We start from the raw sequence: 16,177 nt of genomic DNA, 5'->3' as shown, positions 1-16,177 counted from the left end.
AAACTTGCAGAGGCTTTGTCACTTTGAAGAGAGGACATTTTGACAGCTGTCTTTATCAGGTATTATCAACAAAGTCATTCATGAACCATTACGACTCTTTCTCCTAAAAGTATGGCCAACGTGGCACCGTATGGTAACAGTATATATATATATATATGTATATATCTATACACTCGGCAGAAATGTCTGTCCAAACAAAACCTTTTTAGCCTTTATCGGAACAATGAGTCACTTAACAAGAGCAGCAGCATATGGGTGAAATGTAAAGCTGAAGCTACTGAATCTCCTTAACGCTGAACAAAACAATTCGTGGTTTGTGTCCTGTTTAGAGCACAAGCGCTCCAACCACGCTCCTGCTGTGACTGTTCTGAAAACACAAAGTTGCATAATACAGCCCTGTGTGAGGTGGGTATACTGTGACAGTGAAACGTGGTTTTAGTTTAAAAACAGCAAAGCTTACTGGTTGAGTGGGAAGGCAAGACAAATCAGAAATACACTGCTGCCGAATCATTAAAGGTGCAACAATCGTTACTAGAACAAAACTAACAATCGCTGTTGAAACGCACCTCCTGTCGTCATTCTTTCATTTGCTCTCCAGGGGGGATTTTCACTTGTGCCTTGTGGTGCTTGAGTTTGTGTTATTGCTTTTCATACATAATTGTGCTCCCAACATGCTGTCATTCAAATTGATGGGGGTGGAGTAACGATAGAAGGGGAAGAAAGCAATTTCAAAGCTTGGAAAAAAGGGAAAAACAACCTGTGGGATTTACCGACCCTCTATCTCTTGCTACTTCTTTCTCTACGTTTAATTGTGATGTCTAATGTCTGCAAAAGACATAAACACTTACCAGAAACCCAACGCATTTATGTATAAGTACTTTGCACCTTGCAGAGCTATGCAAACTGTTCTATCCAATAGAAAGCACATTTCCATATGTTTTTACAATCTACAATCGTGTCACCCATATAGAAACAGGATGTATTTGAGTTGTTTGCACATGTTTGATATCTGAATATTTCACTTGTTCAGTCAACCTACTTTCCCCTTGAATTCTGATTAGCACAGTTCTACCACATTTCCTTCTCTCATGCTTCGCCTCCAATGCCGGAGAATTTGGTTTTGGTTTGATAAATGCAGAATTTAGAGCATGTAATTTCACACGTCCTCTTGATTTATACTTTGGATGTAACTGTTGAGCAATTACATTACATGCTCATTTCACGCAGCCGTGTTGTCAGTGATAAAGCTGTGTGTTTTTCTGCAGCCGTTTATAAGCACAGCTCAGGAGGTTTGGAGAGAGGGCAACTGGGGGTGTTTTTATAAGTTGTGCCGCCTACTTGCCTCTTGTGTGCAGAGGCCAGAATGTAAAAAAAGACTGAGGATTTGAATGTTCAGTGTTTATTATAGTCCTTCCCACAGTAGTGCTACCACACTCTTTACATTCTGAGCCTTTGAGCAGTCTAAATTTATCTTGATGTCACAGTTGAAAATCCAGTTTTTAATAAAAAAATGCCTAACATTAATTAGTTTTCACTATTTAGAATTAACGATTGAGCAGGTATTGTACTTTTTTAAAATACCTTTAACAACTCTGCAGTTACACAGATCGTTAATTCTGTGCTTTTCTCTTCCATTTGCAGTCTATTGTCTAAACTTTAAAACACCAAATGGTGTAGTTTGCTGTAATTATAACCCAAATTTCAGCCCTTTTGTTGCCCTAACACTCAGATTCAGAACTCATGTTATTACCATTATATTGAACCAAAAATCCTGACATCCTGCCCTTTGATTAACAAAATCCTAACCCTTTACCTTTCTATGCTGTGGTCTTTTCTTCAGGATCCAGACCCCGGTTGGAGGATGCTCCTCCTCGGATTGTAGAACACCCGTCTGATCTCATTGTGTCGAAGGGCGAGCCGGCCACCCTCAACTGTAAGGCCGAAGGTCGGCCAGCTCCTGTGGTGGAATGGTACAAAGACGGTGAACGCGTTGAAACGGACAGAGAGGACCCTCGATCCCACCGGATGCTCCTACCCAGTGGTTCTCTCTTTTTCCTGCGAATTGTGCACGGGAGGCGAAGCAAGCCTGACGAAGGAGTCTATGTGTGCGTGGCGCGCAATTACCTGGGCGAGGCAGTCAGTCGCAATGCATCGCTGGAGGTGGCAAGTAAGTGTCTTAGTGTGTGTGTGTGTGTGTGTGTGTTTATGCGTGTGTGTGTGTGTATCGATATTACCGAACTAAATGGAATTGTGTCCTGTACTAATATGGGGCAGCTAAATATGAAATGAATGAGCGTGAGGGACAGATGATGTGACAGTACAATGATTCTGAAGACGAAAGTACCAATGATTACTCTTTTCATGATAAGATGAACATATATTGAAAATAACATTGGAGTGGATTTCACACTTGGTACCAGTTCCAGATAATGCATATCACACACAGAGAAAACAACATGGTGTGTGCTGCTGTACAATAATTCTGGGTAAGAAAAGATAGTGGGGAAAGGCCAGTGCTTGTCCGTATATCAGGTGTCAAACATCATGTTATGTTTTATGTGGTTCCAATAATAAGAAGTGGATTAAATCTCCGATAGAGCTCACACGTAATGATGTTAGCCACACTATAAAAGCAGAGTGCAGAGGCAGCTTCAAAGGACTCTCTGGTCTCTTATCATCCCCATCACTCGGCTGAGTTAACATAAGACACCACCCCTGACCTTGGTGTCAGATCTCCTGGCAGCTTGCACCCTGAGGCCCACCCCCCCTCCAACCCTCCCACCCCCCCATCATGCTTCCCAGCCTCCAACATCACATCCTATCTTCTCCTGCTCTAGAGAGCCCGGCCTCTGTCGGGTTGTGATCTGTTCTCGGCGACCATGGTTGTTAATGTAGATAGATGACGGCTAGCGCCAGCGGAAAAGAGATAGCGGCTGTCGCCACTGGACAAGACAGCTGAGAAACTTTTTAGCAGGGATGGGAGGAAGGGCCGCTGTTGGTTTGCACCCTCTCGCTAGAGGATGTTAGTTCCTTAAAATACAACAAACTCATGTGTTTCCAGCCGTCACCCGAGTTTTTCTTTCTTTCTTTGTAGCAGAGCTGCTTGTGATTGGTGGCACTAATGAAATGCGGACATGGTCAATTAAATCTTTGCTTTTAGTTCAGGCCATTACCTTTAGTTTTAGAGGATCACAAGAAATTGCAAGCTTGTTTTGACAGCAGTAGCAGCAGCAGATTTTTTATAGAAGCGTTTTCATGAATACAAATGTAGTTTTTAAATTTTTGTTATGTCACATTGTGAGAAAATAGTGTGACTCAGTGCTCCAGTTCACGTAAGAGTTATTTATATAATGGACGAAAGCACTGGAAGTATATGTATTGATGATGTATTATATTGATATTGGCAGCCATGTCAGTTAACTTAAATGCTAAACAGATAATGAAGTTTGCTTGTCTACTAATGAAGACATAAATGAGTCTTGGCATCATGCTGCCAGAAGCTTTTACAGAAACACCGGTGAAGATTAAACATTTTTTCTTTTTTTCCCTTCACTCTGAACTCTGCTAATATCGCCCACCTTTTAAAGGTAAAGCCATTCCAGCACTTTTTTCATTGCATTAACACGAACCAGCTGAATGCACTAAAACCACCTCCACTCCACTAGAAATCGGTGAAACTCTAGACTCCTGTCAAACACTTCACGGCCGGGCATCATATTTTCCTGAAAGGCTCCAGCCTCTAACTTAATAATCAGACAGAATTTCCTTTGACTGTCTCCACAGAGAAAAAAAACACCCCACGAACCATTCGCTATCCTCTGTTAACAGCTGGGATCTGCGTGTGCAGTGTGTCCATCACCTTCCCTAAAAGCTTTTTTCTTGCAGCATGAAGAATTGCCTTTCACCTGGCTCTCGCTCTGTTTAGTTATCAGCATCAGAAGCTGCAGGGTGTTTGTGATAGAAGCTGTATATGGCAACCCGGCAGGAAGAATAGGTGCAGGTGTTGAGAATCACTTGTCACAGAGATGCTCAAGAAAAAGTGCTCACGAATAGAGCCAGCATTTTCTCACCCTCCCATTGATGTTTTTGTGTGGTGTTTCTTTGCAGTGTGCTTCTCTTGAGCTCCCCCTGTGAGTTTCAAAGAAGCTGCGTTCGCTTGTCTTGATTCATGACATGAGAATCGTGCTTCACCTGCACTTGTGTAATTAGCACCGATGTGGTATTTCTGGCAGTGTGCTGAAGATGACTAGACAGTCTGATCCCTCTTGTAGGCCAACATTGACAGAATCTCAAGCACGGCTCTGTGAGGTTGCACGGGGTCGTGTTTGCAGTCAAAAAGCCTTGGTGTGTTTTCCTGTGTCTCTCTTGTCTGTCAGTCTGCCAGGTCATCAGTCCATCAAGGTTTGTGTTTGTCCGGCTTTCTCTTGCTTTCTCTCGCCCTTCGGGAGGTGACATTCTCTGCAACTGTCTGCAGAAAGACACAGGGCACAGGGACACAACTTGATGTGCAGCGCTTGCTCTCACAGATAAGAATCCCTAATCCACAGTGGTGGAGGGGAAACTATAAGTGTGTGTCTCGTTTGTCCGTCTGCCTCCACACAAACCGGCAAACACACATTTGGAGTATTGCCTTTCGGGGAGAGAGTATGGGAGAGAGAGAGGTTATAGAGAACAAACAGTGGCCTGTGCCAAACCCGATCCAGTGCCAGCCCCTGCAAGACTCCTCTGCACGGCACCAACGGGACCGGAGGTTAGGCCATAGGCAACACAAACCCGCCTGGTGCTGCCAGGGGGCTCAGCGTGGAACCAGAGAAAGCGCAAGATGGCTTTTTGTGGCACGGTGTCATTTTGCTCCCCAGCCTGTGACTTGGAGGCACTGGGGGCAAATTGAGAGGGAGCTGCATTGTGTGTTGGTGTGTATATTTGGCATCACGGTGGGAGCCAGCACAGTGGGACGGGTGGAAGGTCCAGGAGGTTTAACCCCTCACAGTCCATCTGGGGGAGGCTGAGAGGCATGGTGAAGTCCACTGAGTATGAAGCTAAAGGGCAGATTTGTGGCGCACTGACAAACATACCTGACCCGAGAGGTGGTCCAGGAGTGGTCCAAGACAAACAGCACCGATATTTGTAAAGAAGAGATACTGTCTCACTACAGATGGCTTGTCTTGACATTTTCTGAAGCAGCATTTGATCAATGAGTCGGTCAAATAAACTGAACAATAGACACTTCGTAGCTGTAGTTTGAATGTGTACACGGTTAAGAATTTAATCTTGAAAGTGGTTCTCCACCCAAAATGCATCTTTTGAACATAAAACACTCCGTGCAGGCTTAAAACCCAGCTGTGAAATGTTTGTGGATTCCTCACTGACAGAGAACATCTATGCGAGTAGGTTTGAAATCAGTCCGTTGTGGTATATTCCACTGTTTTTGAAAAAAGGTATTTCACACAACTCCTGCTTAATATTCTTCGATTCCCTTTGGCATTGCTCCCAACAATAGAATCTGTTCCTTGTGCTGAAATTAGGTGTTTGTCAATGGGGAATGTTTGACCTGTTGATGATGCTAGATAAAGATTCAAGACAAAGTTGGATTAGGATCATGGGGATCATGTAGGTTTTCACAGAAATTCATGGTAAACTGTTGAGATTTCACTCCAGAATAACATGCTGGACCAATCAGAATCACTATCCCTGGACCTCTGCCACTAGTACATCGGAGAATAAGTCCTGACAAAAAGATGTGTCAATTTAAGGCACATAAGAGATATCCCAAACTGTTTTTTCAACCCGAGTCCTGAGCATTGTTTGAAAACAACCTCGTCAAACCTGAGGGTTTTCTGACAAAATACTAAAACCTTTATTTCTCAATCACTAAAGCAAATGGAAACACGAACTAAATGGTTTTAGGGCATAACACTTTGGCTTATATTATAATCATTGCTTTTTCTTTGGGAACTCCACATTATCAGAAAATGGCACTTTTCCCAACATTTTCAGTTCAGTTCAATATTTGTATTGTTTACATTAAATGCCAACGATTTTAGCTCTCAGGTGTTTTTTATTTCATGGTGATAAAGTTTTTTTAACATGTTTCATCAGGTCAGTATTTACCTCTGGTTTGCTGTGACACTGGCTCTACTCTCAGAAATCCTCCTCCCTCCTCCCTCCAGCCCAACCATATCTCTCCCCCTAAGCCTTTGCCCAGCAGGCACATTGAAGTCTGTCTCTGAATCTATTAAATCGTTGTCATTGAAGTTTCGTTCGAGTAACTTCAAGTACTCTGCTTCTGTCGCTCCCCTCAGCCAAGTCTGCTGCCATTGTCTGAACTGAGACTTTGAAACCTTTTTTGGGGGGGATGAAGACCGTAATAATGATAATAATAGTAATAAAATCTTAGTGACACATCCCTTAGTGAATTTCGACTTCCCAACATGAATTTCAGCAAATTACAATGCATTTAATCGGTCACATGTATTAAAAACAACATGACACATAATGTGTGTACATTGCATCCACCTATTAAGGGAGAAGCACAGAGACATAGCCCCCGGTCCTAAAGTGACCTACGCATGATATTTATTATTCTAAATATTTACCCCTTAAGCCAATTCTGATCCCGGAATCCAGGTTTCCTATCCTATTCCAAGATTGATTTAAATAACATCTATAGGCTTGTTAAGATATTCAAATATTCACTCGTTGTATTGACTGTCTGCGTTAGTACAATAATTCTTACTCATTTGTGTGTGTCCATTTTCAGTCAGCCACTCAATAACTCATTAGGAAACGTTCTGCTTAGTTACCTCAGCAACAGTTTTCACTTATTAACGTCATGTTTGATGAATGGATTTTTGATTCATGAACTGAGTTTCAGGCTTCGGTAGGTGTTGCACCTCAGATATCATAGCTGACAGGTTAAATGGATTTTTTTTATTTTCAAATAAACATTACACAGAATACTTTGCATTGTAATAAATATGAAAGTGAAAAAGGTGGAGCATCTTATTGCATTAAGTTGGTGAGCTGTTAAAAATCATATCCTAATCTTAGGATCAGTGAAAATTTGAAAAGATAATAAATTTACTTTCATGAGTTATTTAAATAAATGAGATGTAAATGTAGCTGCTGTCCAGCAATAAGGCATAAAACATTCCTTTCTCTCTGCTTTGTCAGTCCGTACCTGCCTCTACTTTACAGATCCATCACTGTACTGAACATTTCCACAGAAAATTCGTATTTTTCGGCCCAATCCTATCTGATTTCACGCATTAAAAAAAACCTTTGATCCTAAAAATGTGGCCTACAAAGTTTTTTTGCTGCGAGCAGAGTCTGATTCATGTCAGATGCATAAAGGTCAGTCAAGCACAATAGACCTAACGGGCCAGACACCCCTGGGTGGGGATTTGGAATTCAGAGGGACTTGCCCAAGCTCCTGGCAGCTTTTTCTTTGAGTGTTTTATACCTCTGACGTTTTTATTATGCCTACTATGTTTCCTCCGCCTGGCTTTATGGCCCATGAATATTCATGCTAACAGGGGAGGGGATAGAGGTGCTTTTTCTAAGGTGCTGGGGGCGGAGTCGGATTGCAAATAAAACTGACTGGGGGTAACCTCTCAGGGTTTTATGTCCCCTTCCAAAACCAACCCCCGCACCCTCTTTTAAGGTTGTTTAGAGGTCAAGCCTTCAAGGTTCCAGATAGCAGCTGCCTCGTGGAATCTGGGGAATGAACAGGTGAAGATGTGACCAAAACCCTGTCTTCCTCTGCCTTTGTGTAAATTAGCTCGAGTGAGTGTGTGTTGGTTATTTTTGTAATTGGAGTCTGGACCAACTTTCTCACCAGGGGTAGTCCCAGACACAGTGTGGGAGAAACAGCTGAAAAGCACTGTCACTAGTTGGATCCTCCTTTCTCTTTCACACACACACACACACACACACACACACACACACACACACACACACACACACACACACACACACACCTGTCATGCTGTGCTTTTTTTTTTTTTTATCAATGAGACCCCTGTGCAGTAAAAATGGATTTCAGGGTTTATGGAATTGGACATGTGGAAGGGATTTTGTGGAGTTAGGAAAGAGTTATGATCGGAGAGAAGTAGAGGAGTGCGGGTTGGGTAGCTCTGATAAAGGACATAAAGTGACCCCCATTTATCAATCCTACTCGCTCCTCTCTGCCACTCTCCTGCTGCCGTCCGTTCTCTCCACAAGCTGCCCTCTGTCCCCTGTTATTAACCCCAGTGGTCTGCAGCCATATGGGTTGTGATTGGAGCTCTGCGGTGCATGCTGTCAGACACAGCGGAGTGCATTCACCGTACATCCATGCAGCATAGATAAGTATCTGCAGGGTATGGAGCGGAGCGCCCTTGATCTGCCATCAGTCTCTGTTTACACCTCTTAACATCATATCTCTCTGCAGAATATGTCAGTGTTGCTCTATCCACACTTTTCATTTTGTCAGAGTTGTCTTCACGCCATACTAAGGTTTTAAAACGGAGGGAAAATGTCACTTAATGGTTTAATGTTGAAATGAATCTGAAGGCAGCCTTGTGCTCTCCAGGCTAAAATGACATTCTGTGCATTGTAAACAGAAACTGCTCCCGTGTTGAACCTGTTCTGAATGAGCTGTTAACAGCGGGTGTTATCTGCTAACTGATTCTGAACATTTTTAAGCCTACTTTGAATAAGCTGATATAATCTGTTAAGATGTAATGAGACAGCTGATTCTATCTGGTTTGTCTTTTGGCCTATTAAGGATAAGATGTTTTTAAGAGCTTGTCAGTCATTCGTTGGAATAAAGAGAGGCAGTTGACCCTTTCTGGTGGATATTAAATTGTCAGGGTTCCTCTTTCTAATTGCTCTATTGTCAGTCGATTATAGACGGCATCAATGAGCAGTCTCCACATCGTTATTTCTATTTGCCGACCCAAGGAGAGCTGGATAATCCTTCACTAAAAAGTGTCTTTGTGTAACGTTTCCTCCATTTGTCCAGTATAGTCTTTAAAATCAGGAATGACATTGCTGACAGGCTGATTATCCTTTTTATTGTAGATATGAATCTGTGAGTGATGTATGAGTACATGTCGTCTTCACATTCGGCCTGCTCTGCATCTTCCTACACATCCACAGGAGCATGACAAGCTTTCTCACCAGCTGTCGGCAGCACTTTTTCCATTCAGCTCTATTTATCCAGACAACTGCTGTCAAATCTTATTTTCCAATTATCTCCCACTCATCTCTGTCCAAATCTGCTTTTTTTTTTAACCAGTTATGATATGTTCATTATAATCTTTCATCATATACTCAGGGGTTTTCCCCAGTTTCCTTAGAATCCTGAAGTGAGCAATATGACCTGAAGTCCTTTACATTAGTGAATGATCGCACTTTGCAACACACAAAATAACACTGGTGAAATAAGACTGATATTTAGTAGATTTGAACTGTAAATTCTTGACTCTCCCATGAACATCTGACAGTGTAACAGCATGTGGCTGCTTTTAATAATCTTTGTTCCAATGGACGTCTATAGACAGCTCACTTTCTGAGTCAGCTGACTGAGTTACTGTAGCGAGTCAATTCTTCTCGTAGTCTGAGGCCTCAATTAAACTCCCTTGCAGACATGAACATAGACAGAGCAGACCCATTTTTTAAAATCTCTGTGGCAGCAGAACAGCCTTCAGAAACTCCTGCAGGTCCAACTGGACAAATTTGGACTTTTAATGCTGATACACTCGAAAAGACTCACTGTAGATGGAAAAAACACTCACTAGCCTAGCAATGCCAAAAGGCTACAAATAACCCATAATGCAACAGTGTGCAAAAAACGCTACATTGGTACTAGTTTCAAGAAGAAAATATCTGTTCTCGGTCCTCGTCTTAATAAGGTTGGGGAAACCCTGGTCATATCCGCATGCTGACCTTGAATCAGTGTCTCTGCATTCAGCACACTGATCCAACAGAGAGTGATACAGCTTCACCAGCAGCTCCGTACTGAACCCTTCAGCAGTGACATTTTCAGGGGCTTGATGATAACGAGCCCTCCTCTCTGTGTTTGTGTTGTACACGTCCATCTATCTGAGCGAGCTCCGAGGTAAATTCATGCTTCACTAATGGGATTGCAGGTCCCGGCCTCGTGGAGGACAGAGCCGGTGGCCATTCTGATCTTAAAAGAGAGGGGATCAGATGGCCGCCTGGCCGGAGTGAGGCCACGAGTCTGCTGCTAAGCCCCCTCTGTATGATCCGACCGTCTGCCGGTCATTGAGCCAGACCCCACCAGCCAAACCCCCCTCCAGAGGATAGCTATGAATTAATTAGGCCATACTAAAGTATGACTGGTGATCAGCGTGTGTGTGTGTGCCTGTGTGTTGCTGTGTGTCATAAAGGGTTTGTGGAACAAAAGCAGAAGGATGGGATGAGGTTGGAGGGGGGTTGCAGAGGCTGACAACAGGTGGTGTGAGGATGAGCTTTAACCCCCCCCGACACAGTGGCCAGGGGGGCTACGGAGAACAATAAAGGTCCCTTGCTCAAACTGTTGTGTCTAATCACACCCCATTATCTCCATGAGCCGCTCATCACAGGCGCTGCGTCACGAACCAGACGCTCTGCTAAATGACCTTCATAGTTTGCTGCTTCCTTTTATGTTTCCCATGTACTATATTGTAAATATATGTTTCTGTTTATATACATTTGTACATCCAGTATGCCTGCCGCGAGTATGCTTCTACTGTATGAGTCATATCCGAGGTGGGAACAAAGAGTTCCTGTGGTCCGTTTTGGAATCATGTTAATTTTCAGGTGCCTCCTTTCCACACAAAGAGATTCAGAATTCATCACTGCACTCACACAAAAGCTTACACTCACCACAATTGGTCAAATTTAATAACATTGTAAGTAAATGGTCAGTATTTAACTCTTTTCAAGTCTTGGTGACCACTTTACAGTATAGTTTTTGCCATTCACACATTCATACACTGCATCTATGTGCTGCACTTTATCATACATCACTCAATTTTCAGTATCTTGCCCAAGGACACTTCGGCTTGTGGAATCGGGGAGACTGTGATCGAACCGCAGACATTCTGGATAGTGGACAATCTGCTCTTCCTCCTAAGCCATAACCACAGTGAATTACATTTTTGCTCATTTCATTTTAGTACCAAACCAACCAAATGTATTGTTGACTTTTTTGTGTTTCACGGATAGTTAGACTTAAAAAAAAGTCTTCTGTAAACCTGAATGTATTACATGGATTTCTTTCAACTGTCTTGATTAAGAATGCAATTAATTGAGATCTATTAGTCAAGGTCCTACAGGATGCAAATGACCCCCTCTTAGGGCTCATTGAGGCCAACAATAGCCCCCTGGTAAACCTACACATGGGTCGTGTGGTGTGGGTGTGTTGCTCCAGGGCAGAGATTAAGGGGAAAAATGTGAGCAAGGAAGTCCAGCTGGAAGCCTTATCGGCCACAGTAACACTGCACAGCAGTTTTCCTGCTTCAAGGCAGAGTTTAAACTGCAAAGTTATTACATCATCAGTGATAATATGCTCCTCTGTCTTTGTTTGACAGGTAAACAGTGAAATTGCTATGAGGTTCTCCACCGTTAATTTGCATCACTGTATTTACTTTATTGTTGCACCCGACGAGGACAAATGTTAAACCAGGATAAACCTTTTCCTAGACTGCTATGCATGACTGTGCCAGAGTCCTCTGCAAGAGCACCCCTGCTGCACCAATGCATCAGCCTCATGGAAATGAATGAGAAGCCAGTGTTTGTGATGTACTGCTAATGTTGGTGTGAATGTGCCCGCAGGGGGCATGTGGGTAGAATCATGATAACACACAGTGGGTACTGACTCAGAAGAGAAAGTGGAACAAAAGACAACTATAATGAGATGCAACAGGGAAATAGAAAGAGCATAGCACAGATAACAGATACAGCAGTGGTGCCAGTGGTAGAGAGCCGGGCACAGGCAGCACAAACACGCAGAATGGGTAGCTTGAAACAAATCAAACAAATCCAGCAATTTCAAATAACACAAGAAGTGGAATGCATCTAGAGAGTTTCAGGCAGCATTTATGACCGACGTTAAACACAAGAGGACAACATGATCAATACACGGTTCAAACGGAGCAATCGAACACAATCAGAGTGTGATTACAGAGTGGATCAAATGGGAGGACATTAAAGCAATAGAGGGAGAAGTGTCTAGTTGCCAGTCTTGTTACTAAGCAGGAAAATCAGTGAACAAGTGAACAATTTGAAGTAAAGTGGAGTCAAACCACCAGATGGAGGCTTACATCAAAATGATGTGCACACAGTTTGTGGTTATTTTTTGGCCGGCATGATATAATTACTAGATAATAGATTTTGAGGAGATCAGTCTCATTGTGGTCTTTTATGAGCTCATCCTGTTTATTGGCTGCAAGACATTGGACTGTGGCAACTGGACAAGTCATAAATTCCATTCATCACTGGACAACTTTATTTAGTTGCTGGACAATCCAGTGTAATTATTATGTGCCAGCTTATTGTGGTAATTGGAAAACTTTGTTAAGATTTAGACAACAAATTCCAATTGGTGGGAAACTTATTTTAAAATAGTGTGTAGCCCATTCTAGAATTTGCCAGCTCATTTATTGGAGTTATTAGATGAGTCAATCTCGCAGGACAACTAATTCTAGGAACTGGAAAAATCCGTGCAGTAATTGGATTCTTCTCTCTGCTGCAGCCCTCAAGCTAAATCTTAGTTGTGCGGTTCAATTTGATGCAGAATGAGGTGTCTGTCAAGAGAGAATTTAGGCAAAAATGTCAACTCTGATGCTGCAAGCATTTGGTGGAAAATTAATATTGGAGTGGATAAAAATATGAGTCTACTTCAAATCCCAATGAGCATTTTATTTACTGAGACAATTCCCTCTCTGCACATGCTGTAAATATTGGGTTTATTTTGTGCCCTTGTCTGTTGCTGCTGTCATATCGACATCTTCCTGAGAACATGATTAACTGCAGAGATTGCTTGATCTTTAATCTTAACTCTTTTGCATGGTCTGTTTTGTTTGTTCACTTCTGTCACAGTCTCGCCTCTCTAATTCCCTCACTGGTCAAAGCACAGAGACTGTTTCCTAGGTAGTTTTTATTTTAAAATTAACCCTGTTTATTAACACAAGCATTCCCCTTTCAGTATTTAGTATGGCTGAAGTAATCCCCGCTGCCAGCTGTGCGTGGTAAAAAGGCATTTCAGGGGGATTTAGGCATATTTGACCTGTCTGCAAATGGTAAATACGAGGGCGACCAGCAGTGGAAAAATGCTTATTGATTTCTACTCGTGTGTATTTGCACAAGATTCATTTCTTCTTGAGAGGCGTAAGAAAAAGGTCAGCGAATGGGGGCTTAAGTCATTCGAGTGGAGCTAAATGGATTTCTGCTTCAAGATCCATCTGTTTTTGGAGTTTGTTGACAGGGTGGAAAATTGGAACTGTTGCTCTTCCCTCCCCCAGTCACACCACCTCTTCCCCCAGCCCCTTTCGAGTGCATGGGGTACGAACAGGCGTGGCACACTAACAGGGCAGCAAAGTGGCATCTTCTCCAGCTAAGTGAGCACATTAGCTTCTGTTGCACAGGTGGGGTCTCAGCCATAAGTTGTGTTCATGGACAGAGACAGCTGACAGCAGGTCCGCTGACACGGTCTCACTGGCCAGCGTCCAACATGAAAACGCTGATGTCAGACAGACGACTCACCTCCTTCACCTCCCAGGCACCGCTGTGAGCCAGGGAAAGTGGACAGTTTCAGAATCAGCAAGCCATCAGTGAAGCCAGACACATGCAAAGAGTGACAGGGATATGTGTGTAGTGCTTGTGTTCACACAACAAGACACGCTGCTGAGAAAACTGACAGGACTTACAAGATGGTGAGACGGCGTAGAAAGAAAGCCACTGTCAGGGTTCTTCTGCTCCTGCTGCATATTTTGGCTCGTAGCCACACATCTCCCAGCAAACATGTCAGGTAGATATTATTCACAAATACCAGAGCAAGCTTTTATGAACACTGACTGCACATTCTACTTCATACTTTGTGATTCCGGCCCCTAAATAGCACTGTCAGAGCCTGTGTTGTGTAGGTGTGTTGCTACTGGACAGGTATGCATGGGGATTGATTAAATATGATCCATGAAGTCTAGCCTCGTCACACATTTTTCGTCCATAAATGTTGCATGTTCAAATTAAATACCACCTCATGATGTTTTCACATTGACTTCAAAACATTCTCCCCCTAAGATTTCAGAAAAGGTTGTAAATTTAACGTTTATTAATAGAATCACAAATTTATAAAACCCTTGCAGACGTGTTGTGCAACGATCTCAAGTGATTCATCCCCACATCTAAAATCTGTTTTGGTGACAGTCATTTCTCTTCCATCTTGATCACTGCGAAACATAATGTTATGAAGTATTGTGATACTAAAATTAACTGGTAAATACTTGACTTTGTGTCATATTACAAACCTGGTTCAACAACCCTGCATTTTATTATCCCAGTGCAGTGTTCTCACTGAACTGAGCAGGCCACACTCTGTGACCCAGCGCTATTGTTGGTCTGACCACAGGCCAAACCACCGTAGTAAAACTTAACTTGAATTACTTATTGTCCGAGCGGAATTCTTGAAAAAGTGCCCGTTGCCACCGTTCCACTGCAGTGGTCAATAATTAATGGGTTGTGTGTGACTGTGACGTTTTGGGTGGGGGCACCCATTGTCTATAGGCAGCTCCGTCCACCCCATTCCCCTTGAGGTCGAGTTAAAGAGTGTTTGTGGTTTTCCAGATGGATGAACTACAGTAGTCTTGATTGGGCTGGTGGGTCAGCTAAGGGCATTGTGGGGTTGGGGGGGTGGGGGTTTCAGTTGCCTTACAATGGGCTTCTCAGCAATTCCCTATGACCCTCTTACCCCGCTTCTATAGGCCGCACAACATCAGCCATTACTAGATTAAAGTAATCCTCTTTTCAGGGCCAGACAATTGCTTTATTAGCTGACCACACACATGAGCTTCGACCACCTCTGTAATGGTATTGTTGTGGGGGGCCCCTCAGGGTCGTAGGGTGGGTGTTGTTCGTGAAGTGTGGGCAGGGAGGGGTGGAGTGTTGTTGTTTTCGGCGGCTCTCCTTAGCGATGCCATGCATATATTACTTCTAGTTTAACCCCTCACACACAGGACGTGTTAGTCTGTGCGCTATAGAAGAGGGTTCTTCCTTTTTATGGTGCAACACACCCAGTTGCATATGCACACACACCTCATATTCCATATCACATTTTTGTGCACATATTGCTTGAATTAAAATTGGATTATGTGTTTTTACGATTTGTGCATGTTTGCACCACCCCCCCTACCACCACCACTCGCTCCCATCTCTTTTCCTCATCCCCCCTCTGTAGTATGCGGTCCAGATTTTCTTTTCTCTGAAACTCTCCACTGGCTTGTTTTTGCCAAACAACTCCCATCAAAATGTTGTTTCATCTCCTCGTTTCCTCAGTTTCTAAAGGCATGGCACATTTCCAGCTGAAGGAAGAAACATTTCCTTTAAAATCCACTCCAAACAGATTTATCTTTTGTAAAAAACAAGGACATTAGCTATTTTTGCAAGCCTGTCAATCAGATAATTTATTCAGCTTTAAGAGGAGCGGTGGGCAGCCACTCAAGCTGAAGTAAGTATTGTCAAACAGTTTGAATATTTCATGAATAGCCTGGGTAATTTGAAGAGACATGGCATGTGTCTATCTTTGTCATTTACATCATAGTGTCCATGATGGACGCATGCATTTGCTTTTGGGACAAATATACGCGTTGCCTCAGGGTGCATCTCTGCACGCTCTCTAAAGCACATATGCCACTTCCAATTAAAGAGACGTTTCATTACAAGGCAAGTTCATAACATGTGCATCTCAGCACTCCAACATTTTTTAATTGAAATCCTCCAAGATGAGCCAATAAAGATGGAGCTTCATTAAGCCATTCACCTTCACTGTCCTCCATCCAACATGTCTTTCCTCCTCAGAGGTCATGAACCTGCACTCTTCATCATCCGTTCGCACTCAAAGAGGAATCATTCTTAAATATGGCTTTTTGATAATCTGCTGTTATTGATCCATGCCAGCAATTGTGTTTTCTTG

General features: G+C 42.9%; 1 protein-coding gene across 4 annotated transcripts in view; it reads left to right on the top strand.

Moving 5' to 3' along the window:
* Nucleotides 1-16,177, top strand: part of robo3 (roundabout, axon guidance receptor, homolog 3 (Drosophila)) — an 85,313-nt gene that overhangs the window by 13,352 nt on the left and 55,784 nt on the right. For all 4 annotated transcript variants that reach the window (XM_035179253.2, XM_035179251.2, XM_035179254.2 and 1 more), the window contains exon 2: nt 1,841-2,167. In XM_035179253.2, the coding sequence (XP_035035144.1) occupies nt 1,841-2,167 (327 nt within the window). The remainder of the gene's footprint in view (nt 1-1,840; nt 2,168-16,177) is intronic.

Source organism: Hippoglossus stenolepis, chromosome 15 (assembly GCF_022539355.2).
Source record: "Hippoglossus stenolepis isolate QCI-W04-F060 chromosome 15, HSTE1.2, whole genome shotgun sequence".
Lineage (NCBI taxonomy): Eukaryota > Metazoa > Chordata > Actinopteri > Pleuronectiformes > Pleuronectidae > Hippoglossus > Hippoglossus stenolepis.
This window is presented reverse-complemented; position numbering and strand designations above follow the sequence as displayed.